Here is a 24,881-nt window from a genome sequence, read left to right on the forward strand (position 1 = left end):
GACAGATGGATGTTGTGGTTCTCCAGGGGGCTTGTGATGCTGCACCAGGGTGAATTGAGAGCGCTTTAGTCGTGCACTGGAGGTAGACAGATGCTCTGGTTGGCTGGGGGGGGCAATAAAGTAATCATATGAGAGAGAGAATATCACATTGTACCACAAAATGCCCTTTTCTCATCCTTTTGCCTCAAAATGAGAGTTCCTCATACAAAACAGGAAATGATTTTCCTTCTCAATGACGTCCTAATCAGCGACTGAGCAGGTCACCACACAAGTCATATCAAAGTATTTTGATACACAATTAGAATGAACTGAATTTGAAGCCCCCCAGTTATGCACAAAGTGTTTTATGCGTTATTTAAAAAAAAAGAGTATATGTTAAAAACAGGAGTAACTTGGAACCCCTCTGTTGAAGAAGGGCTGATGTTGTGAATCTTTCACTCATGTGACTGACCTACTGTTTCTGCTGCTGTCATCTTCACAGATATTCACAAACTTTGTCTCTGGGCATCAGCAACATGTCTAATACTCGCTGGTACTCAAGAAATATTACATTGTCCAAACAAAAGTGAGCATTCAAGTCCTCTCTCACACATCTTCTACTCTGTATTGGACATGCGCACTATCCTATGGTGGTATAATGGCCTATTTTGTTCAGAAATGGAAACACACCGAATGCACAATTCCTTTTTTGGGATGTATCGACAGTAGGCTTCAAATTGTTTTGACAGTTATACAGAAACACCAATAACATGGCGACATTGCCCGGCTGCTGTATATAAATCTCTGAAGACAAGAAGCTGTTTATGAACAGCATCCACCACACGTTTTCTTTGTTCCAGCAGACTGTAGCAGTAGTTTGTTGCATCTGACGGGCATGGTTACACTGATGTCACTTCAGACCTAAGGGTTCTATGGTTTATACTGCACATTGTGAGCTGCTCAGTTGTTAGCTCTTTTGCCTCACAGCAAGAAGGTCCTTGGTTCAAGCCCCGGCTGGCCCAGGTCCTCGCCATGTGTACTTCCTCCTAGAGTCTGTGTGGGGCTCAAAGACACGTGAGAGAACGTGATGACTACAAGTGAAATGATAAAAGTGCACTTCCGTGAACAGAAATGTCTTTCCATTCTATGGAAGTCCCTGACTCAGAGTGAGGGCGCTAATCGTGATTTTCTCAGTGAGCTCATGTTAAAGGTTGTTGGCCTCTTTCAACATCAAATGTTTTCTTTACTTTCAGTCTGCAAGGATCCACCGTACAAAGTGGAGGAGTCTGGATACGCAGGCTTCATCTTACCCATTGAAGTTTACTTCAAAAATAAGGTATATTTTAACAACTGTAGTCAAATTTGACTTCTTTTACTTGCATGTGGGTATTTTTTTTTTTTACGCTTTCCAAGTGGAGCTGAACTCAGTGGTTGAGCTTTTTATTGATTTATACAGCATTTTCTGTTGTAAATTATGCTTCATCACTAGTTTAAATTTAAAAAATCCTCAAATTCTGATTTAAGATAAATAGAATTGTCATGCATATGGGACCCTAAAGGACTAAAAATATCAAAAACCGTGACTTATCCTCCATTTCAAGGTCTTAGGTGGGTTCCCCTACTGTGGTTCTTGACTAAACCTGCAAACTAGCTTATATTCATTATTCATTAGCTTATTCCATGGGAGAGAATCAGTTTCAGGATATTACCACAGTGCTGAGTAGGTTCATGTACACACCGAGTGAAACAAAGTGTTGGAGGCTTTACTGAAAGTGTCAGAGGTCATGTTCAGGATAATGCAGCCTGGTTGTGACTGTTGTCCTCTTCTATCTCTCTGGGTGGACCTTCACTTTCCCTCAGGAAGAACCGAAGAAGGTTCGCTTCGATTACGACCTCTTCCTGCACCTGGAGGGCCACCCACCTGTCAATCATCTCCGCTGTGAGAAGCTCACCTTCAACAACCCAACGGAGGAGTTTCGTCGGAAGCTACTGAAAGCCGGAGGGGTAGGAGTGATGCAACTTTGTGACACCAAACCAAAGTGTTTGAACACTTAAGTACACCATTAGCCTATTTCATCACGCAGCCCTTGCAAAATCATCACGTTGCCACAGTGATATGTAAACTTGTTTGCAAAGTTTTGGGATATAAGGGATGTCCACTTAGGCAGCTCGGTGGTGCAGTGGTCAGCACTGTCGCCTCACAGCAGGAAGGTTCTGGGTTCAAGTCCCGGCGTGGGCACGGGATCTTTCTGTGTGGAGTTTGAATGTTCTCTCCTGGTACTCCGGCTTCCTCCCACAGTCCAAAGACATGCAAATGGAGACTAGGCTGATAATACTAATACTCTAAATTGACTGTGAGTGTGAATGGTTGTCTGTCTCTGTATGTTGGCCCTGCGATGGACTGGCGACCTGTCCAGGGTGAACACCGCCTCTTGCCTGAAAGCCACTGGAATAGGCTCCAGCCCCCACCCAACAACCCTTAACAGGATAAGTGGAAGAAAATGGATGGATGGGATGTGAAATAATGATGCACTTTAGCTTTAAATTTTGCACGCGCTGAAGGTTGTCGTAAAATATTCTCGTCAAGGCATCTCCTAAGAGCTTTGTCACAGGCAACTGGACTTGTTTCAGCTTTCTTTAAGACTCAACAAGCCAACAACACACTGTTTTGGGCTGTGTTAGTGGAAAGATGACAATGCGGAAAAACAATACTGATATCTTTGGTCGAGGCTCTAAATTGGTGGTCAAATGTTGTACTTTGAAAGAGGTGCAAGGATGACAAGGATAAAATGCCTGGGATAAAACTCTGACATGAATTTCTGACATCTGTCAGAAATTTGGGATGACCCATCTCGCTGTGTGACCGCTGCTGTGACCTACGTTTAAAAACCAACCAATAGAAATGCAGCATCATCCTTAAAATGATGAATTGGTCTTCACTAAATGCAGTTAGCATGGAGGCTACAACGCACTAACAGAAAGGTTGTGCTCATGATACACCTGATATATCTGGCTTCAGTATTACTTCACTTGCTTCCTCTGTCAGTCTTTGGGCCAACAGCCGCAAGACCTCCGTAGTTGTAAGGTTTTATCACTTGAGCCATCTTTAAATGCTTGCACAGCCATATCTTCGGCGTGCTGCAAGCTGGTGCTCTGTCAAGCCCCATAGACCAAGGTCTTTGGTCAATGCTGTTATGGGTGAAGTGCTACTAAAGACCAGATAGGCAGATACACGTCATTGCAGTGTGGTTCTATTGATGCCTGAAATGTGGAGACATTGACAACCACCTCCTTCTAGGCCTGTTTCACCTCCGATGGCTTGGGTGGATGCCTGCTGCTCACGTATACAATGAGCTGAGCTCGCGTGCGTTCACCCGCTGTCCAAGGAGATCCGTTTCTCCGAATGCGTATCCCACTGATAGAGCCAAGTTCATATTAGGCTATAATGGGAATAACACATCAATGGGAATAACAATCAATAACACTGATTGGTTTGAATGATGTCACACCCTAAACACACCTATGAATAATTTGGTGTCTCATGACTGTCCTTTGGGCAGTGGTTTGTGCTCTGATTATGTGCCCTGTAAATACCAAAAAGAGGCTAAACACACCCGAATGCAATCATAGCGCCAACTGCTATAGATCGCTTCAATAATTCTCACATTCCCTAATGTCAGATGGGTAATGTACTAAGTTTACCTGGCTCTATTCCACAGATTCTGACAATTATTAACTAGTCAGCGTTGCCGCTTGCATAACTGTCTCTTGTCCCTCTCTTCAACAGCAACGGGATCCTCACAAACGAAGTTCTGAAGACTCAAAAGTAAGACTGCAGACATGCTTAGCAGAGGCTTGATCTAAAAATATTCTTCTTAAACCGAAGCTTGACATGGCTTCTTTGTGTCATTGCAAGTGTCAAACTTGTACACACATTGATCAATAACACTCCGTTTATGTGTTCTTATTTGTGCTGTGTGGTCATTTTCTGCCCTGGGCATTGAAGATGGTGATTACCCAAAACTATTAAAAAAAGCTGACTTGTTATATACTGAAACCACAAATGACTTTTAAAATATTTTTCTATAAATGACATTTAGAATTCATTACTGTGCCAAGAATAAGGTTTCCATGTAATTGCCATGCGTATGGACTATTGCCTGGTAAAAAAAAAAAAATATAAATGCTTCAACTATGTAGGTATATTTGTGACCTTTTGAGGGAACCGGCTTGCTCTTTCCTCCAACTTTCTACTGAACACAGACATGACACAGAAAATTAAACTGTGCAGTCTAATTACTTACTTTTAAACAAACATAGAGCTCTCTGAAATCTTTTTTTCCCGCTTGCATTTAACTTAACACATGCCAACGTACATTTTTGGTCACTTTTTCTAAATATCAATATTGGATTCTTGCACAAGAATAAATATTTCTTATGTGTGGCTTCTAATCACAGTTATACTTGTCGAATAAAGCAACAATGTGGTTTATTTTTGTAAGGGCAACTGCATCTTAATTTTAGCAAGAAAATGACAATTTAAAATGTAGGTGAGGTTAGAATTAGGTGACAGTGTACACTGAACAACACCAAAACAAGACAAAATCCTTCAAAGCAAAGCAGCCTCTGTTCATCCTGGTTTGTTGCTGTTCTTCTGGCAGGTGATGGTAATGCAGGAGGGCTCGACCTCCCTGTTCGGCCAGCACCTGAAGCTGCCTACGCTTCCAAACAGCTCACTGACATCCACCTTCTCCGACCCAAAGAAGAGTAAAAACTTCCATGGGTCAAAGGTCAGTACTGGTTCCAGGTACAGCCTGAAGCTACTTTCCTCTACCTTTACTTGCTGGACACACCCGTCTCTGAAAAATTTTATCACTTCAAAATCTCCAGGCCACAGTTCACGTTGTGTTCAAAAATATACAAACAGTTTCCAAATTTTACTCCTCTCCAGTCCAGCCCTCCTTTGAGTTCTGAAGTAGCATTATTTCTGGGCCAGGTGTCACAGAGAAAACTGAATCCATTTAGCGCTCCTTCAGGAGGCAACAAAAACCACTTTGGACAAAATAAGCATGTCCACCAAAATGGTAAATGACAACAGGCAAAAGCTATTGCAGTGATGTATGTTGTACCATAAAACATAGCTTGAGTAACTTTATTGCTGTACTCGCTGTAGGAATGTTAGTTAGTGATGTAACTAACGGGGTTGGAGCTAGAAACCCTGATGTCAGCGTTATGATAAATTAAAACATTTAGTTGGCATGATCCGTTACTTACTAACTCAGTCGAAGGCACACCAGCTGAATATCTTTTTGGAAGTTCTGTCTGAGCTCTCATACTCCTTGTCACCACCACCTTTGCATCGTCCATCAACGGGTTCTTTTTCTTAATTGTTTTACTTGTAAGGCGTTGTTGCTGGTCAGTGAGCAAAACCGTGTTTAATTGCTGTTTACTAATCTATCACCTCACCTGTGTCCTTCAGCTCACATCACTTGCGCACGGCTTCCTATCCTAAATGTTGCTGCTTGTTTTAATTCTCTTTGAGATGAACTCTGTCATTTCTCATCTAACTGCCCCTCCCCTTAAAACACACCAACTTTCTAGTACATGAATACAGCCACTGTGCGCAGCCATTTTGCCTTTCCCACTCACGAAAAACTCTGATGCAGGGGTCAGACAAAAAAAAAACAACAACAAAAAATTACTGTTTTTAGTGCTGCTAATGTGTTCCTCTGCCGAGCAAACTGAAGGAAGTACCTTCAGGCTCAGGCCCTAACAAGATGTCAAGACAAGTCATGATTAGTAAAATAACTCAAAGATTTATTTTTTTTAAGTTATTTAATGACTATTCAAAAACCATCCCTGTTAACCTCTTCCTCTTCTGCTGATATCACTATGATCCTGGTGAGTGCCCTTCCGTAAATCGTTCCACAAACATCGTTTTTGACTCTCACCCCGCGGCAGGCAGAATGTCACGGTGAAAGGTCAGGTTGTAGGGAACCAATCTAAATGCAGATGTTCTCATTTGTCTGCAAAAATTACACTATGCAATCATGATTTTTTTTTTCATGAATATACATTTATGCAAAAAATAGGGTGTCTGTAGCCACTTTATTGAATCTCTTATGCAAAGACATTATTGTACATTATTATTGTATTGTTATAGAAGAGGAAGGTGGGGAAAATCATTAATGATGACCTGGCTCGCTGCAGCACGAAGTCATGTGTCAATAAAGAGACATGTTGTTTCCATCATATTGTATTTTTAGTCCTTTTTAAATAGTGTCATTTAAGATCTTGGTTAAGAGAGGCCCATTTCACATGGAAATGGTTTCCAGTCTAAACAGTGAGTGTGTGTGATGAATTACCTCTGGAGCAGGAGGTCACACACACACACACACACACACACACACACACACACACACACACACACATGTTGAGAATTATTACTCTGGTATTCCAACACATTTAGTATTTCTGTACTTCTACTTTACAGAATTTCCTAAATACTGTTATACTGTGCCTAAAATATTTATACATATATATATATATATATATATATATATATATATATATATATATATATATATATATGTAATCTATAATTTAAAGCCTTGTACGACACTTTATAGACCTAGAATATGATAAATTAATTGCAAAAATTATCTCAAGATGATAAGGAGAAGACCTTTTTTATAAGAGACTTCATATAATGTAATACCTTTAACACATGACACAATTACAGAAAGTCATGCATTTGAAATACAATAAAACTGTGGTCATAACAGATAAAACAAATAACCATTCAAACATTTGGGGAAATATGATAAAATGTTACATGAATTTCAATGATAACACAAAAGATTATACAACAGTAAAAACATACTCGACCTAAAATGTATTATAACTGGTAAATTATATAATCGAGTAGTCTAATCACACTGTAAAGCAGACATGTATTGTTTTTGTATTGACAATGTGCTTTCAGTTCCACTCTGGCTGCATTATGGGTGTTTCAGAGATCACCTGCTAACCTGCTGGTGTCATGGTGCTGAAAGGTTTGTTTAAAAGTGCCACTTCAGTGATATCTTCAATGTTGATGGCTGTGCAGGCACTGTGGGTCTCTTCCAAAGCACTAAAACCGTTTTTATGTTGCACCACTGGGAGGGAAATGGCTTTATTGCAGTGGAGGAGCATGCTGGAGTTTAGAATGAGCTGGCAGCTTTACATCCTCAGGTCCCAGGGTCACCAGCAGATAGACAAAATGAAAGGTTTTAGAGGTGTTTGGGCAGAGCTGTAACACACCCCGTCGTCTAGACTGCTTTAATGGGTTTACTGCATTGATGAAATATTGACAAGGGGGCTGGAGGTGAGACCCAGGGACAAATGGCCCCTGTCGTTAGAGCGAATGCATTTCCTCTTTTCTCAGTATCGCCCTTTGCGCTATATTTAGGGTTGTGGATGTGTAGCTGTTGAAAAGGCCCTTCTCTGGCCTGTACACCACTACTCAAAAGAAGCTTTGAAGTTCCCCTTAAAGCCCATAGATGGGTATTAAGAAGATTTTTTTTCCTCAAGAATGATCACATTTTTACAGACAGTAATGCCACATTGCACGTTGGCATACATTGTGTATAAAATGTAGGAATCTTTTTTTTTTTGTGTGCTTTCTTAGTTCGTGACGGTGCATTTTAGAAATTGTTAATGAGCTGTAAGATGAGACTCAAGCAAAAGTAGGATTTAAACACTGCTTGAAAGTGGTATGGCCATAATTTCAAAGTTGTGTGACTGGTTTTATGCGTCATAAATTATTTTGCAATACCAGCCTGACCAACAGTGTTTTTCAGTTGTTACTTACGGCTCTTCCCTGTGCCATAAACCTTCAGGCCAAAGGTTTTCTTTCAATCTTGGATGGTTCTTTATTTGGCGCATATAACAGAAATTGCCTCTTCCCGAACATTTTCACATGCCATGATGCAGTGTTGCACCATGACTGGAACCAATAGCAGGCTTGTAGTGAGTCCTTTGGCCTTTAGAGAATGTTCTCCAATGTGATTTACTTTATTCCATAGGATGGCTCCAAAGGAAGTTGTACTACCCTCCTCACTACGGCCACAACCACCAGCACCAACAGCAGCAGCTTCTCCAAACTCCACAAACCCTCCAAGGACCACAAAGAGAAGCCTCTCAAAGACTTGAAAGAGCCCAAAAGTGCCTTCAGAGACTCTTGTTGGGAACCCAGCAAAGACCCTAAAGAACATTCCAAGAAACCCAAAGAGAACCAGCCACTTAAAGACATAAATCCTAAGATGGGCTTCAAGGAACCCAAGTCTTTTTCAAAGGAACATCGGACTGAGGGTATGAACCTGGGATCAGGGCTGAACAAGCGCCTGTCCGCCCCTGATAGTGACGATCATGTAACCAAAAAACGTAAAAAGGGACTTGGGGACTCATCGGGGAAGGAGACATCAGGGTCGGACGCTCAACACTTGGATAAGAAACTACTGAAAGATAGATTGCAGATGCGGACAAGTAAATTGCGAGCAGAAGGTGACGAGTCTGACCGCAGGAAGGTGTCGACGCTTCCTGCATTCCAGGAGCTGGTGGACCCCAATGACTCTGATGTGGAGTCCACCAAGTCTGATGTAAGTTGACCATTTCTTCTGTATATTCTGAGATAGTGAGTCTTGATTGCAATCTTGCACCCAAGAGTTCTTGTTCAGTCTAAAGCAGCTGATTTCATCAGGGACAACAGTTCCACAGTTGTAACCCATATCACTTTTTATTTTCATGGTGGTTTAAGAAGCAGCTGTCTTGCCCTTGTAACAGTCCAACACATTTGACACACTGATTTGAGCTTTCAGGGGGCTTTACTTGGGTGGGGGTGAGTTTTTTGGGGTGGGGTGGGGGGGCAAAAGGAGGGGTTGTGGAAAGGTATGCTATTCTTCCACAATTTCAAGAGGGGGAGGAATTGTTAATGGTCAGTTCTTCCTTGGTGTGGAGGAGCTATAAAATGAAATGCCTAACTGGGAGAGAATCTTCTTTAATGGTGGTCTGGTAGGCTCCAGGGGGCTGGGTAGGGGTCTAAGGGAACTGGAAAAGAGGTTGGGCACCAATAAACCTAGAGGGGGTTCAGCTGCATTCGTCTGGGTGGTCAAACAGGAAGTTGACACGATTGGTTTCAGGAGCAAGGCACAGACACATGGTCCTTTTTTCTTTTCTTTCCTTTTCTTTTTTTTTTTTTGCCCTATTGACATCATGCCTCTGTTGTACACTGAAATATGTTCATATTGGAATTATTCCAACATTGATGTAAAATTTGACTTTTATAAGTTTAGAGGTTTGTTTGTTTGTTTTTTTTTTAATCAAGTCTTAAAAGCAGCATTGGGGGAAAAAAAAACATCAGATGCTTTTTACTTGAAAAGGCTGACATTTGACTGGGTTGCCGGGTCCACACACATTTGGTGGAGGACCTCCCCATAAAAAAGGGCTGTGTTAAAGCTAAATAGTAGACATGAAAGATTTATGGTTTTACAACACCTGAGGAGAAAGGGGAAACACAGCAGTGAATAGCACAGTGCTCCCCTTTTAATCCTTTTAGGTTTTCAAGGAAGAAAAAAGGGTGAACATGTGTAGAAAGAAGGTCTAAATCCCTGTGCGTTGAGCAGTTTTTCTTTTATTTCTCCACCCAAATGCTAGTATGCAGCCGTTGTTCCTTGTTTCTCTGTAGCTGCAGCTTGTTAAGGTAGAGGAATTATTACTTAGCACAAGCAAAACCTGCTTTTTTTTTGTCTGTGCTTTACGGAAATGCCTTTTAAGTTGTCGTGAACAGGAAAATGGGGTCGACTCAGTTGTAAAGGGGATGTGGGGTGACAAATGCCAGGTGTTTGATTCTCTCCAGGCAAGCAACCCTGGTGGCCGAGCACCGGCTGAGCCAAAGTGCCGCTGTCATTTCTCATGTGACCACGTCTTTGATGTTGGTGTTTCCACTGAACACTGGCCCAGAAACAGCCGAGTGGAGGAAATGTGGAGTAGGTGATGACATGAAGGGAAAGCAGGCTGGTGTGTTGGCACGAGAACCCGGTTTCACTACAGAGTGCCACATATGAAGCATTTGTTTATTTAAGTCATTATTTGAATTGATTATATTTTGAAGGTGACATTTTGTTCCTCTTTTATACAGACTTTAAATTAATTGTCAGATCCTCATTTAGTCAAATTGATGGTTTAAGTCTCTGTGGGTAAGAGCCAGTGTTCAGGAGACTGTGACTTCAGTCCTCTGACAGTTGGAGCTTGTCAGCGTACTGATGTTTGCTGTTTATCTTGGATTATTTTCAGGCTCTGTCACTTTTTTACTCACTGCTGTGGCTTTTCTGTTGTTACATATGCCTGAAGGACTGTCCACATTACAGCCCTGCTGAGGCTCACGTGTACAGCCCCAGTTTGTTGTACGCAGTGTGACAATAATTGTGTTGTGTGTATTATCCATCATCATTTATCCCAACTTGTCTCCAAGGTTCTATTTAACTAGGCGACTAGACTTTGTCCTTTTTTTCACTGGGACTTAAAAAAAAATGAAAGCAAATCTATTCTGAAAGTTCTCCACAGCAAAACTGTCATTGATGGCAATTAAGACCAATGATAAATGGTCTCTCCGGTTTGCTCTCCCTCAATCCATCACAGGTAAATGAAGAACAAGTCAATAAATACTGAACAGGAACAGTATCTATGTTCACCTATAGGTGTGTTCACCCTGAGAAAAGGCAAGCTGTTGTACGAGCTCCAAAACATTTAGCAGTGTGTACCAGTATCATTGGATTTAAACAATTCTCAACACCAAAGGTGATACTAAAATAATTATCTGCATCAATGAGGTGAATACAAAATGAAATTAAACTTCTGCTGCTCACACAGTCTTGACGTTAGCTTCAAGCTTGTACTTGCAAAGTAAAACACTGGAAGGTGGCTCCGGTGAGGCATTTTAGCATTTGTGTGAACTGCACAGGCCTGTGTAGTTCAGCTGTCTCACTTATGATTCTTGGTAGTTTTGTTTCAGACCACAGCAGAAAGCTGTGCTGTGCTGGAGCTATAAAGATGCTCACCATCACACACGCCAGTTCTGCCCTCTCCACGGTTTCTATGAGTGCTTTTTTTTTCCCTCCACAAATCCACGAGTGGAACTGTTGCTGCACCTGGACACGCTTCCACCATGGTACCTAGAGTCTTTTTGATACTTCTGAATAACAAGAACCCACATGATTTTAGAATATTTCCTTGTCTGGGCACTGAAGTATCAGCGATTGTGACATGTGGCAGGTAGGAATGTTGTGGAGTTTGATGAACTTGTTGGAAAATGGAAAATTAGCCATGACGTCTGTACCATGCTGTGGATGGTGCGTGTGTGTGTGGGTATGTGTGTGTGTGTGTGTGGGTGGGTGGCCCATGCCCATGATGGAGAACAATTTACTCCTCACTTGAATCATATGTTGGTTTCGGGCTGACGCTGCTCCCCCCCTGCAGACCACAATGCAGCAGATAGCAGCACAAGATCTGGACCATCTTAGAAAGTCTGCTCGTCCCATCCTAACGCACCCCAGAACTGTGAGGAACATCTGCAGATGGCATCAATCAGTGTGTACCACTGTTTTGTTTTTTTTGTCAGTTATCTGCAGAAGACCTCTGCCGAGCAGGTCAAAACATTCTAAATCTCATGAAACTTTTTTTTTTTTTAGTTGTCGATATCTGAGTAAATGTACAGTTAACTATCAAAGAATTCACATCAACCCAAATACAGTGCATATCATGTACATGTTTATTGTCTAATTATCATTGCTATTAAAGTACTAGTGCAAAAAACATAACATTTGATTGAGTAAGAAAATGATTAATTAATTTAATGAAACTCACCAGGATTATTAGTCTGCATAATACACCAGTGCTCCAAAGCTGACTGGCCTCAAATGACCTAAATCCACATCCTTGTTAGAGGTCTGGTCACTTCTGCTGCATAGTTCTTCATTTTTAGAAAACCATAAAACTCAGTTTGCTTTTCCCCGCTCACACTAAAGATTATCTATTAGATAATGAATGTGTGAAGTCATTTTTAGTAGGGTTTTCTTTAACCTTGGCACAGGCTGCTGCACTCCGACTGATGGTAATTTTCACTTTCCAAGATGATACTTTGACCCTCCCATTGACTCGCAGAGTGATGATGGTTTTATGTTGTCGATAGTTGCCTGGTTCTGGAAGAGCCGCAAATTATGCTACAACTTCGATGGGGTAGGATCATTTTCAGGTTTTCATCGTTCATACAAAGCATCAGTGCTGCACTGGGTGGATGCCAGTGTTTAAACTGGAGTGGTTGTCCGCTATGGACCAGCTACAAGTAGCTCCCGCTCCTTCAACTGTGCTGTCAATCAAAAGGTCAGATTGTTGTCGCCAGTTTAGTTTACATGTGAACTGAGAAACAGTTTCCAAACAAATCAGTTCAGCATTTCCAGATAGATGCCGACCTACTGTCCACACGTGATATTCCAAGGAGCAAGTACCAAGGACTTTGTGTCTGTAGTTCCCACCGCTATTCTAGTTCCTGCTGGCTAATGTATTTTTTAAATAATACAACATCTTTGCATTCATGTGATGTTTTTTCTACGTGTTTTTTGGATTTAGTTTGCTTTTTCATTATGCGCTTCAAGAAAAAAGTGGCGTTGTCAAGAATGTTCTGCGGTTTTTATTTTATTTTATTCTGTAGTGACCAGAGCCAAGAGGTTAGTTTAATTCCCCACATGGGAGACCTGGGTTTGAAACTGCAAGATGAATTGATGTACTTTTTGCTCAACTGAATAAATTTTAAAAGGAATCAAAATACAAAAAATGAAAACATTTCCCAAATACCAACCTTCCTACCAATCATTATGCTAATCTAACAAGTTGACGCTAAGACTTCTGTATAAATAAGAGTTAAAAAAAAAAGAAGTGAAAATGTCTGATTTTTCTTCCTTTTAACAGGGAGAGCAACCAGTAATTCAACTTTCTGTGTGCTGTCAGAAAGGACACCTATGAGATTGAGGCAGCTTCACTTAGCAAAGAAAAAGGGGGGGGGGGGTCAAATTTTATTTTTTAAAAATAGCACTAATAGATAAGTTTGAATTAAGTGGTATAATCAGAGTGTCGTCCATACTGCGGTTAGATCTGAAGAATTTTTAAAGTTGTTAAAATGTCCTTATACTGTATTTCTAACAGTTGTTTTGCATGCTTGGTAGCTAACCTCTTCATCGTTTCTCCTCTTGAGCTAAAAAAAAAGAAATAATGGGTACAAGAAATTGTTGCGTAAGTTTTCGCTTGATGTGTCCAGCAGCTACAGAGTCCACCGCTGCATGGTTGGAAGCATTCTGTTAGATTAATGGTGAATTAGCACAAAGTTTTTGTATAAAAGACTTTTCCTTTTTGTTTGAATGTCAAACTGAAAGGCTTCTAAATTCACACTGACATAGTTGTGTTTGCACAGCCCCCGCTGAATCAGACAAGCAAACCAAACAGCCTCGGTCAGCTCGGTCTTGTTTACTGGCATATCTGTTTCTGGCTGTCACAACTGCAGCAAGAGAGAGAAGATGAAACCAGATTTATGTCCGCAAACTACAACTAAAGACTATTTATTGTCTTTGAAGAGGGCTCCTTTGGTGGCTTTGAGTAAAGTAGGACAAAGGCCCTAAAAGGGACTGGAGGAAAGATTTATGGCTCTCTGAAGAAGCTGTCCCATAAACCAACAGACCAGCTGTGTGTTGTTTGTTGGCAGGAGGTGACAGCCATTGATGCCACTCTGCCTTTTGTTCTCACTTCTCTGTCTTTTCCTTCTGGGAGTCTCTTCTCACCGCTTTTTTTTTCCGTTTCTACAACTGAGTCTGGTTTGCAGTGACAGCAACTTTTGAAACTAAATATTTCAGTAAGTGTGTTTTAAGCTCCCTGAAGACTGGCCAGGTGATGTTCCCTACACCTTTGTGTTTTCAGTGATTAGGGTTTATACGGGAATTAGAATACCTGGAAAAGTCTTGGAATATCAGCATTCTCGGTTTTTGAAAAGTAAATGAACTCTGAATGTTTTACGGGAAAAGTCTAGCGATGTGTTTCACAGATGCTTGAATATTAAATGAAAGATTGGCAGGGAAAAAATATACCCTGTTTTTGATAATATTGATTTACTTTATTTCATGGTTATATTCAAAACACATTGCTGGTAAACTTTAACTCGGATTTTGTTCATTTCATTGATGATGATGTTCATTTTTCATGTGTAAAAAGACTTTTATGCCTCAAAGAGGTGGAAAAATCATGGACATTTACTTGGAAAAGTCCCTATGAACCCTATTAGGGCTGATCAGTTCATTTTGAAATGATCTACATAGCAATTGGACCGATTGACATTACCTACGAAATCCACAATGTGTGTGAAAGTAACTAAATCCGAAAGTAACTATAGAAATATCCCAGCATGCAGGTAATATTCTGTGGACTTAAGAGACATCTTTGTTTGGTACAGGCATTTTATTTCAGCAAGTTTTCCAATTCCAGTGACACAAGGATGGTGACGCAATTGCATTATCGCTCAGAATTCTTGGAATTTGATATTTTTTTCCAAAATTGATCAACCCTTTCATATTTGATATGTGTCAGTATGATGAACTGATTCAGATATTCCTGATCTGATGTCACAGCTCATAGTTTTATTGAGTAAATACAGTCTTCTTTCTTTCTGTGTCTGCAGGTTTGCTTCGTGTTTGGTGCATAATTAGATCAGTGATTTATGAAGCTGGGTGTAGATTTGAGTCCTGGGCAGTAAAGATGGCTCCTTTTAAACCAGAAATACAGCGTTGTTGTTGGGTGAGGCTGTCTCAGGAGTCTCAGTGTCCCCCTTGTGTGTACGTTGCCAGTGTTTTCCTCACAACCAGCTACTCTTGATCAGTCTTCTCCTTCATGTTCTCCTCGAGGCCAAATACACTCCTGTGCAATTTTTTTAAAACTCAGAAATGAGGCATAAATGAAGTATTTAGACGAGTGCTGTCAGTGATTTAAATTTTTTTTTTAATCTAATTAATTATAGGATTTGTAACTAATCAAATTAATTGCAATTTAATCTCATATCTGCTTAAGGTCCCCAAATAAAGAATTCAAATTCTAGGACATTACAAAATTGTGGTGCATGACTACTAAAATGAATACAATAAGAAGAGAAGATTTGTAACCCACATTTTTATTGGTGATTGAATAAAACCTAAGTCAGGGCATCTTAAGGCTGAGTCTCAGATTGGCACTTTGAGTAGCGACGCATGTGTGGAGGTCTTTCAATGGGTCAAGTCTAAAATGCTCTTGTCTGGGTAAAATTTGCATTGAATTGCCACTCAAGTGCACTATAATTAATCTTGCGTTAATTTTTATAACGCATTAATTTGCGGTGCAATTAATTAATCTAATTAATGCGTGACAGCCCTAATTTAGACCCTAACTTTAAAGTGATAATACAAAACTCAGGGTAATGAGTTAGAGTTTGACTTAACACTGAATTTAATGACATTACAATTTATGTTCTTTCGACATGTTTGTAATTGTCTTCTCTCTTTATTTAAAGCAATTTGAGCTGCAATTTTTTTTGTATGAATAGTGCCGTACAAATAAAGTTGGGATTGTTATAATCTATGCCTTCCAAACCAACCAGTTGTTTTCAGAACAACAAATGCATCATCAACATGAAAGTTAATGGAGGGGAGACACAATTGACACACTGAGGAAGATTTTATTGTTGAGACCCATGGCAAACGAAGTCATGAGTTATTTTGCAGCCTCGATATACAGTAAATACAATTGACATGTTCAATGACACCAGCAATTTTTTTGTGGATAATTTTATTTCTAGGTTTTACATAACAAGAATTTTACAATATTTTTGACTCTCTTTTGAACAATGTTATTTTACCCAGTTCTGTGGCGTTTTGAGTCATTATAAATGCTTTACAGTCCTCATGCAGAAAGGAATGAAAAATAGACCAGCTGCAATAATTTCTAAAGAAAGAACTAGGGAAATAGGTGATGTAGATTGTTGAAGACAGGTGCTGCCGACGGATCCGATGTGTCTCCGGCCTGCAGAAGATCTGTTAGCTCCTCGGAGGGCCGGACTCACCGAGAGGACTTCAAAGATCTCATGCTGACAATGATGGACTAAAGTGTCGTATTTTCCCTTAAAGGCAGCACTTAAACTCACCTCAAAGACTACAATCAATGGCCAGCTGGTCAGTGACAGGAAACATGTCTAGCCACCATTCTCTCTGTTCCACATGTTCTAGGAATATAAATAATGTTAATTGAGGTTTTAGAGAAGTATTACTAGTGACAGTTAAACTTAGATTCACAGAATAACTGGAAGTGTTCAGTAGAGGAAGTTCCTGATTTGCGGATTGTTTAATGGTACTTGTTTTGTTCTTTTTCTTTCTGTTTCCCAGTCAGAGCAGCCCAGTCCAGCCAGTTCCAGCTCCAGTTCAGGCTTTGCTCCCACACACCACAAACGGCAAGGTAATCATCTGGAACGAGTGCGCGCGTACACACACACACACACACGCGCGCGCGCGCGCGGGAGCTAATCTCTTCTGTTTAGCAGTTTTTAGCAGAATTGTCTTGTGTTGTCACTCATAAAGAGCACCTGCTGTTTCAGCGCAGTCGGTGACTATGATTCTGATGAGAAAGATAATTATAATAATCATTATTTTCTAACCTTTTCGCTCAGTTTTAGGGAAAAAAAACAGTATAGATAAAAGGGACTGAGCTACCTTTCACGCTGAAATATAGTATACAAGTAGTAATATTTTGACATAAACTTTTTATTCTCAATTCTCAAGTTAAAGAGTTTGTCAATATTTGGAGGAGGAAACTGAAATCTACATTTGACATTGGTACCCTAAAGCTCAGTTAGATGCTTCAACCTTGTTTAAATTTGACCCCCTGAAACAATTCGCATTCCAAGGTGGTTTGGATACATGGCTGCCCGATTAAGTATGACTGCTCAAATAAATTCCATGTATCACAGTCCTTTGATTTGGGATTTTTTTTTTTCATCGATATTTGAGCCTCTTGTGTCAATATCATATCGTATTGTATCCTGGTGCACTGAGGCGCATGTATGTTATGGCAGCTACATTCAGTGTGATGCAAACTAGTTTTGATGCGTGTATCTTGATAAATCGTACTGAGGCTTGATTGCTACTGATACCCGGCCCCAATCGAAACTCAGACGAAAAATCCCACAGTTGTCGTTTTAATGCTTTTTCAATGAAAATGAACATTTCATTTGATTTTGTAAATCATGCGGGAAGTGCAATATCTGAATCCAAATCACCCAGCCTTCCTAGCCGCTAAGAGTCACTGCAAACCCCCCAAAAAATGTTGAGTAATGAGGGTCAGACCTGTGAAAAAGACATTTGTCATGGTGGCTGCGTACGCAGAGGCCCGCATTGAGGGTGACATGAATGTGTGTTTGTAATTTGTCTCTGGATGCAGTGGTGGACTTCATCATCAGGAAAAGGGTGGCTATTCCTGCCACCACCCACACAGGTAACAGTTCCTCTGAGACCTGTGAAAGTCCTCTGTCACATGTGCATGGAGAATATTATCCACCTCGTCTGTCAGCATGAAACATCATGCATCTCCGTCTGGCAGTCGTGTCTGCAGGATCTGGATATGATATCACAAACGATCTGTTTCTACACTCCGTCTCTTAGGTTCTTTACCTTGATTGTTATCCGAAAACCATGTAGAACCATCAGCTGTTGCACGTGGTGATATGTTTCATCATTACTATGTGCATAAGCAGAGTAGTATTTTCCAGAAACACTCACTAAAAAAAAATCTGACGTCATGCAATGATGGCCAATCACTTAAGCTGTTGATCAACCGGATGATGCCTTGTGCTGTCGCCAGAGAAACAGACAGAGAGACTGAGCACCGTCATCTGGCTGCAAGACAGTGTCAGCAGCCACCTTCATTCAGTTGGTGTCTAACCGTGTTGAGTTCATGTCAGCTGATCGAGAGTCTTCTCACCTCATTTACTGTTGAACAGCGGTTGGCGAAAAGTTCATGACACACAAGTGGACCCACTTAGTGACACGCCTACATCGCCTCACCACCTGATTGTGTCTGGAACTGGCCTCACACACATGAGGGCAGTTAATTTTTACATATCATATGTATACAATAATTATGACAAATGGGACCTAATGTTTGCCACAAACTTACATGGCAAAATTGTGTACCACCATATAAAAACAACATTCAGTAGGATATCAGACTTGGATGATATTTGAGATATGTGTAAACATATTTATATCCATATATTGCTCAGCCCTAGATTCTCTCAGGCACCGGCCGTCACGTGACACTGTCAGATGTTGTTTTCTTTTCACACCCAAAGCTGCAGCTCATTCGAAAATGAAATTGTTTTTTGAATGAGATTTGGACATATTTCTCTCACACCTTTTAAATTTCATCTTCATCACAGTGTTTGAGAAATAACAGGGAAACAAAAATTGTTTTGTTTTGTTTTTTTGTTTTTTTGAAGATTTACATCTTCTGGAGGAAAATTCAGCCTCAGCTCAGTCACAGAGAGAATAGTGTCAAGACCACTGAGAGAGACACATTGATTTTAATCTGCTCAGAAGGAAACAATGTTACTGAATGTATCTAATTTTTATATGACTTTTCTGCCCTCAATTTACATTGTTTTGCCTCATTTCCATGTAAATTGCATTTGCAAACTACAACTCTCAACTCGTATTCACGGCAGATCTGATTTTCTGTAATAATCCAAAATCTAATGTAACAGTCCCGTTGGTGTTTGATTGAGGGAGTTGCTAACTTCCTGTCGGACTATAAAAACGCATCATCCTTGTAGCACACTGTTGGATCACCCCACCATCGGTCCACCGCACATGCATGATCCGCCACCGTCTGCATGACTTTACACGTGTTTAATTGAAAATCAGTTCGAAAAGCTTTACTCCAGTGAGTGTGTGTTTGTGGGATTTTTTTGTTGGTGTGTTTGTTTCTTAGTACTGGGCCCATTACAGTCAGTGATGCAGGATCTCCACTCAGAAGACAATGACGAAGACTCAGAGGATGATGACGACAACGACTTGGACTCAGACGTGGAGCGAGCGCCACACACACATCTGACGCACCATCAGCGCAGGTTAGTTACAGACCTCTGCAAAACACAACAATACGTCTGTAGCATAATCATGTCTGGGAGAAGGGGGTCGAAGGTCATCCGCTGAGTTCTGTTATCACGGTCTGACAACATTGTGGAAAGGAACTATATAAAGACAGTTTCTGAAGGTCAGCAGCATTCAGTAACTGTATTCTGCTGTATACTGTGACTTGTGTTCTGCAGTGATCCTCAATAGGCGGCCCCTGGGCCACATCCGGCCCACTGGCAGCCTATTTGTGGCCCATGAACAGTTTTTCCTTCCTTGTGTGCTTTGGTTGGGTCAGCACGTCAAGGCAGGGTGGCTGTAGGGAGGTTCGGGAGGTTTCCCGAATGGCTGGTCCGGGCGGAGTGTTTTCTTTGTTGTTGTTGGATTTTTTTTTTTCTCGTAGCCGCAAATACCTTGTTTACATTCCATCCTGCCATAGCAGCCATAGCACATACAGACAGGTACACCGGTAATCCACAAGCGACCACATTTGCACTTCACTCACACCCCGTGCAATGTACTGGCCGGGACCTGTTACCATATCAACGATACACAGACAGCCTGTTTATTGGTCACTCAGAGTTCACTGCTGCCAGCGCAATTTTTGAACTGTCAATTTTGTTTTTGGCGCAGTTTTTAAAATTTTAATCAGTTTGTTAAACTAAAAGAGACATTTGGTTTAATTTTAGCATCCATGTTAGTTTGGAATTCCTGAGATTCTTTACTAACCATAGGACAGAAATACATTTTCCTTTTTTTCCTTGCAGTTCTTTGGTTTTATATTTAATAAGAGAAGTGTTCTTAACCCCTTCCTGACATATTTGTTTTGGATTCACGACAGGGGTCACATTTTGTTTCATTCAACTATTTATTTTAATTCATGTCAAAATGGAATTGCCGTTTTATTTTAGTTGGTATTTTTGTTGTTGTTTTGAATGAAAAGGGCATTTTGTTTTAAATATTACAGTATTATCGCATGTGGCCTGACCATCCTCAATAAATGGACCTTTGACTCATTGAAAAAATTCTTTGTGGCCCTTAAAGATTTGTATTTGAGAACCCCTGGTGTACTGTATTCTGCTCAAGAACAATATAAAAGAAAAATTTGTGTTTGTTTGTTTGTGGCATTTTTCATAACTACAAGAAATATCTGTGACTTCTTTCTCACCGAGTTGGTTCACAAATGTGTTAAAGTTGTAATAAATCCAAATGTTGCAAGTGTAAACAAAGAGAAATACCGTAGGTGTTTATTTGCACGCGGAGCAGTGGGGTGGTTACAAGGGATGCGCTTGATAGCTGAGTGTGACTCACATGAATATCTGAACATGGATATATATCAGCTAGTTTCTCTGTATTAATCATGTGACTCTCTACCTCCAGGGTTAGTTTAAGTGACGGCAGCGAGAGTGACAGCTCCTCCCCTTCACCGCCCTCCCGCAATGAGCCCCCGCCTTTACTAAAGTCTACTAACCAGGTAAGTGTTTTTGTCAAAGAGGTGTGTCGTGTTTGTAGCTCTGTGTCAGTGCTTAAGGTTAGACTGCTGATGTTGAAGGATTTACATGGGGGCGGGGTGATGAAGGGAATTCTTCTGCTGCCACACTAATTTTCTCATTATTTCAGAAATGCACAGCGCTCGCTGATATTATCAATAATATTTCACTAGCAGCAGCATTGCCTCATATTTGAATCCCTCATTATGGACTTGATAACATAGAAACACACAATTAAGAAAAGTCATGGGCTGAGATGCTTGTAGTTGTTATTTAAACTGATATAATTTTAGTATAAAAACCCAAATAGTTTCGCAGACTATCACAGTATTTCGAGTCTTAATTGCCCGGATCTATTAGGGTAAAATCAATATGACTTCATTGTGAATTTCTGCACCAGTATTTGTAAATATTGGCATAATTAATATTTGTTGTTATTTTTTTCCTCCTCATTTGTACCACAGACACGTAAGAAAATGACACTTTGGAAATATTGATTTATTGAGCATAAATTCATCCATCCATCCATTTTCATCCGCTTATCTGGGGTCAGGTCGCGGGGGCCACAACCTAAGCAGAGAGACCCAGACTTCCCTCTCCTCGGCTACTTTGTCCAGCTCTTAACGGGGGATCCTGAGGCCTTCCCAGGCCTGCTAAGAAACATAGTCTCTCTATGTCCTGGGTCTTCCTTGAGGCCTCCTGCGTTTGGATGTCCCCTGAACACCTCCCCAGGGAGGCGTCTGGGAGGCCTCCTGACCAGATGCCTGAGCTACATCATCTGATTCGTCTTGATGTGAAGGAGCAGCAGCTTTACTCCGAGCTCCTCCCGGATGGCGGAGCCTCTCACCCTATCTCTAAGGGAGAGCCCAGTCACCCTCGGGAGGAAACTCATTTCAGCCGCTTGTACCTGCAATCTCGTTCTTTCAGTTGTTACTCAAAGCTCATGACTTTAGGTGAGGGGAGGAAGGTAGATTGACCGGTAAATTGAGAGCTTTGCCTTTCGGCTAAGCTCCCTCTTCACCTCGCCAAACTCCTCCCATGTCCAAGTTTTTGCCTCGTCAACGGCCAAAGCCTCGCACTGCTTGGCCTGCTGGTATCTGTCAGCTGTCTCCAGAGTCCCATGAGGCAAAAAGGCCCAATAAGACTACTTCCTCAGCTTGACAGCATTCCTCACTGCTGGTGTCCGCCAGCGGGTTCCGGGATTATTGCCACAATAGGCGTCGACCACCTTATGGCCACAGCTCAGAACAGCCACCTCGACAATGGAGGCACGAACATGTCAATGTCCGCAGCTTCCCTTGGAACATGGTCAAAACTCTCCCGAAGGTAGGAGTTGAAACTCCTTCTGGTGGGAGACTCTGCCAGACATTCCCAGCAGACTCTCACAATGGTTTGGGGCTTGCCAGGTCTGGCCCCCGTCCTCTCCCACCATCAGAGCCAACTGACCACCAGATGGTGTTTGGTTGACAGCTTCGCCCCTCTCTTCACCCAAGTGTCTAAGACATATGATCTCTAGTCCGATAACACGACCACGAAGTCCCATCATTGAACTGTGGCCCAGGGTGTCCTGGAGCCAAGTGTACATGTGGAGACCCTTATGCCTGAACATGGTGTTCGGGTACAGATCAGGGGGGCAATTCATCCCAATCACGCCTCTCTAGGTCTCACTGTCAGAACAACTGAGCAGAGCAAGGGAATTCCCAAAAGGGGCATTCGCCAACACTTCCTCTAGAGAATTCAAAAGGTGTGTGTGTGGGGGGGGGGCTCTGAACTGCTATTTTGCGCTGAAGGGCGAATGACAGTCAGGACCTGTCCCCCCACCCGAAGGCGAAGGGAGACTACCCTCTTGTCCACCGGGTTAAACCCCAACATATACGCACTGAGCCGAGGGGCAACAAGTATGCCACCCCTGCCCGTCACCTCTCACTACTGGCAATGCCAGAGTCGAAGAGAGTCCAGCCCCTCTTGAGAGGGCTGGTTCCAGAGCCCTTGTCGTGGGTTGAGGTGAGTCCAACCATATCTAGCCGGAACTTCTCAACCTCACGCACCAGCTCAGGCTCCTTCCCCACTAGAGAGGTGACATTGCGTGTACCCAGAGCCAGCCTCTGCAGCCGAGGATCAGACAGCCAAGGTCTCTGCTCTCTGCTTCCACAAATTCAACCTTGTAATTAATACTGATATTAAAACAAAGCTCACAAACATGATAACAACATTCCTAAATAAGACATTGTACTAAACGTTGAAGAAAAGTTCTTCCTGTTGGGTTCAACAGACAAAACACACCAGTTCTCACTCCTTCCAGTACATATACACAGTCACTCTGACCTTGCTCCTTTCAGAACCTTGAAGTTCTCTTTGTGTCCATGGTTTCTCTGATTTGTAATTTTAAAAAGGAAAGTATATTGTTTGTCGGCTTCCTTGTGTCTCAACAGACTCTGGATTGTTCTGAAGGGACTAGTTCTGCTTCTGTAAGATTTAGCGGCAAACATCATTTCAGCTGAATAATGAACATTTAAACACTCAGTAATGACTTTGACAGATTGAAGACGCATTCATTTTCCCACAAAAGCACTCTGACAGAGCAAAGTTAGTCTTTATGAATATTGAGAGATTTGCTCTACTGAGTTTAATAAAAAATTAATGATATGAACATGTATTTCCCCTCTACCATGGTCTTAAAAGTAAAATACAATGAGGTGATGCGCCTTTAACTTGGGAATACATGCAGCGCTGTGAGCACAGGTACAAGAATCTAACCTGGGCTAAATAAAAATACTTGAAGAGAATAAATGTATTAATTAACATTTTAAAATTACTATAAATCCAGAGAGGTGACTTCTGTCGATTGTTTTTAAGCAGAATTTTGCCTTGAAATCATTTCTTTGTTTTTATAAGTGAAAATATCAGCAGGTAAGAGGAGTTATGTTGAAATTGAAGATAGCCCCCCCCCCCCCCCGCAACCCTTAACAGGATAAGCAGAAGAAAATGGATGGATGGAAGAATTTGAAGATGAGCATGTAATAACTAGGAATTCACATTCACCTTTTATTTTAATTAATGATTTTCCTCTCCTCTCCACCAGATAATGGAAGTGAAGAGTCCCACCAAGCAAAACAAGCAGGACAAACACAAAAGTATAGATTGTGACAAGGTATTTCACTTCTTTCAATCCATAGAATTACAAATTTGAATAATTATTCAGTGTTTCATCTGATCTAATTTTACATGTTATTTTAAAGTCTGATTAAACATCTGGCCAAGGGATAGGAGAAAGCCAGGCAAAGCTGCTTCCACTTGTCCCCTTTTTTCCTATAAAAGAAATGAAACATAACTTTTAATTTCAGGTTTAAAGTGACAGTGTGCTGCCATGTGTGGCTAAGATGCTCATGTGTGATCCAGTGGCTTCAACAGTGCTCAATGTGTGTTTCTCAGGCTTACCTGGACGAGCTGGTGGAACTGCACAAACGACTCATGACACTGAGAGAAGGTCATATACTGCAACAGGTGAGCTGCATACGCCTGAAGTCAAGGCCACACCCTGATTTATCATCTGTCACAACACTCCCAATAAAGTGAAGATGTTGAAATATCCACCAGTTCCCAAAATGCCTTTGGCATGTTTGACTGTCTCCAGGCCACAGGTTTGAGGTTCAGGCTGTATGACAGTTACATCATAAGGGTTGATCGCATTCTGCTGGTCCTGCAGCTGCATTCTGCTGGTCCTGCAGCTGCATTCTGCTGGTCCTGCAGCTGCATTCTGCTGGTCCTGCAGCTGTATTACAGTCTTCTCAGTTGAAGCTGGCTTCTTTCATGTATGGAATATTTCTGTGTATTGCTGGGTCTAAGTGGAAGTCAAATGCTGATTTTGAAGTAGGGATGAAAGGGAGATGAGATTAAAGAGAAAGATGAGAAATGAGACGAGCAGACCCAAACCAGACTCGGTTATTTGTCATGTTAGTCTCTGCTCATCAGACGAGGTCTGTTTGCACAAGAATCATGACAATTCCAGTCCATTTCAATTTAAATCGCACCCAATAACAATATCAGATATGACACTCTACTCATAGAACAGAACACACTGTAAATGAATTGAAAGTTTGATCTGACACAACTATTCCCCATTAAATGTTGGAGCAGCTCTATTGGGGCGGCCATCTGCCCTGACCAGTTGGGGTTAGAGGTAGAG

At 41.3% G+C, this 24,881-nt stretch overlaps 1 protein-coding gene across 2 annotated transcripts in view; it reads left to right on the forward strand.

Moving 5' to 3' along the window:
• Positions 1-24,881, forward strand: part of mllt3 (MLLT3 super elongation complex subunit) — a 50,485-nt gene that overhangs the window by 21,962 nt on the left and 3,642 nt on the right. Inside the window, exons 3-13 of one of the 2 annotated variants that reach the window (XM_086197769.1) lie at positions 1,233-1,315; positions 1,840-1,983; positions 3,767-3,805; positions 4,641-4,769; positions 8,046-8,618; positions 16,464-16,533; positions 17,515-17,568; positions 19,063-19,201; positions 20,586-20,679; positions 23,778-23,846; positions 24,128-24,199. In XM_086197769.1, coding sequence (XP_086053895.1) covers positions 1,233-1,315; positions 1,840-1,983; positions 3,767-3,805; positions 4,641-4,769; positions 8,046-8,618; positions 16,464-16,533; positions 17,515-17,568; positions 19,063-19,201; positions 20,586-20,679; positions 23,778-23,846; positions 24,128-24,199 — 1,466 coding nt within the window. The remainder of the gene's footprint in view (positions 1-1,232; positions 1,316-1,839; positions 1,984-3,766; positions 3,806-4,640; positions 4,770-8,045; positions 8,619-16,463; positions 16,534-17,514; positions 17,569-19,062; positions 19,202-20,585; positions 20,680-23,777; positions 23,847-24,127; positions 24,200-24,881) is intronic. The other variant, XM_086197771.1, reaches the window with a different exon arrangement.

Source organism: Aulostomus chinensis, chromosome 24 (genome assembly GCF_037954235.1).
Source record: "Aulostomus chinensis isolate RoL2024-O1b breed Wild chromosome 24, RoL_Achi_v1.0, whole genome shotgun sequence".
In the NCBI taxonomy this organism is placed as follows: Eukaryota; Metazoa; Chordata; class Actinopteri; order Syngnathiformes; family Aulostomidae; genus Aulostomus; species Aulostomus chinensis.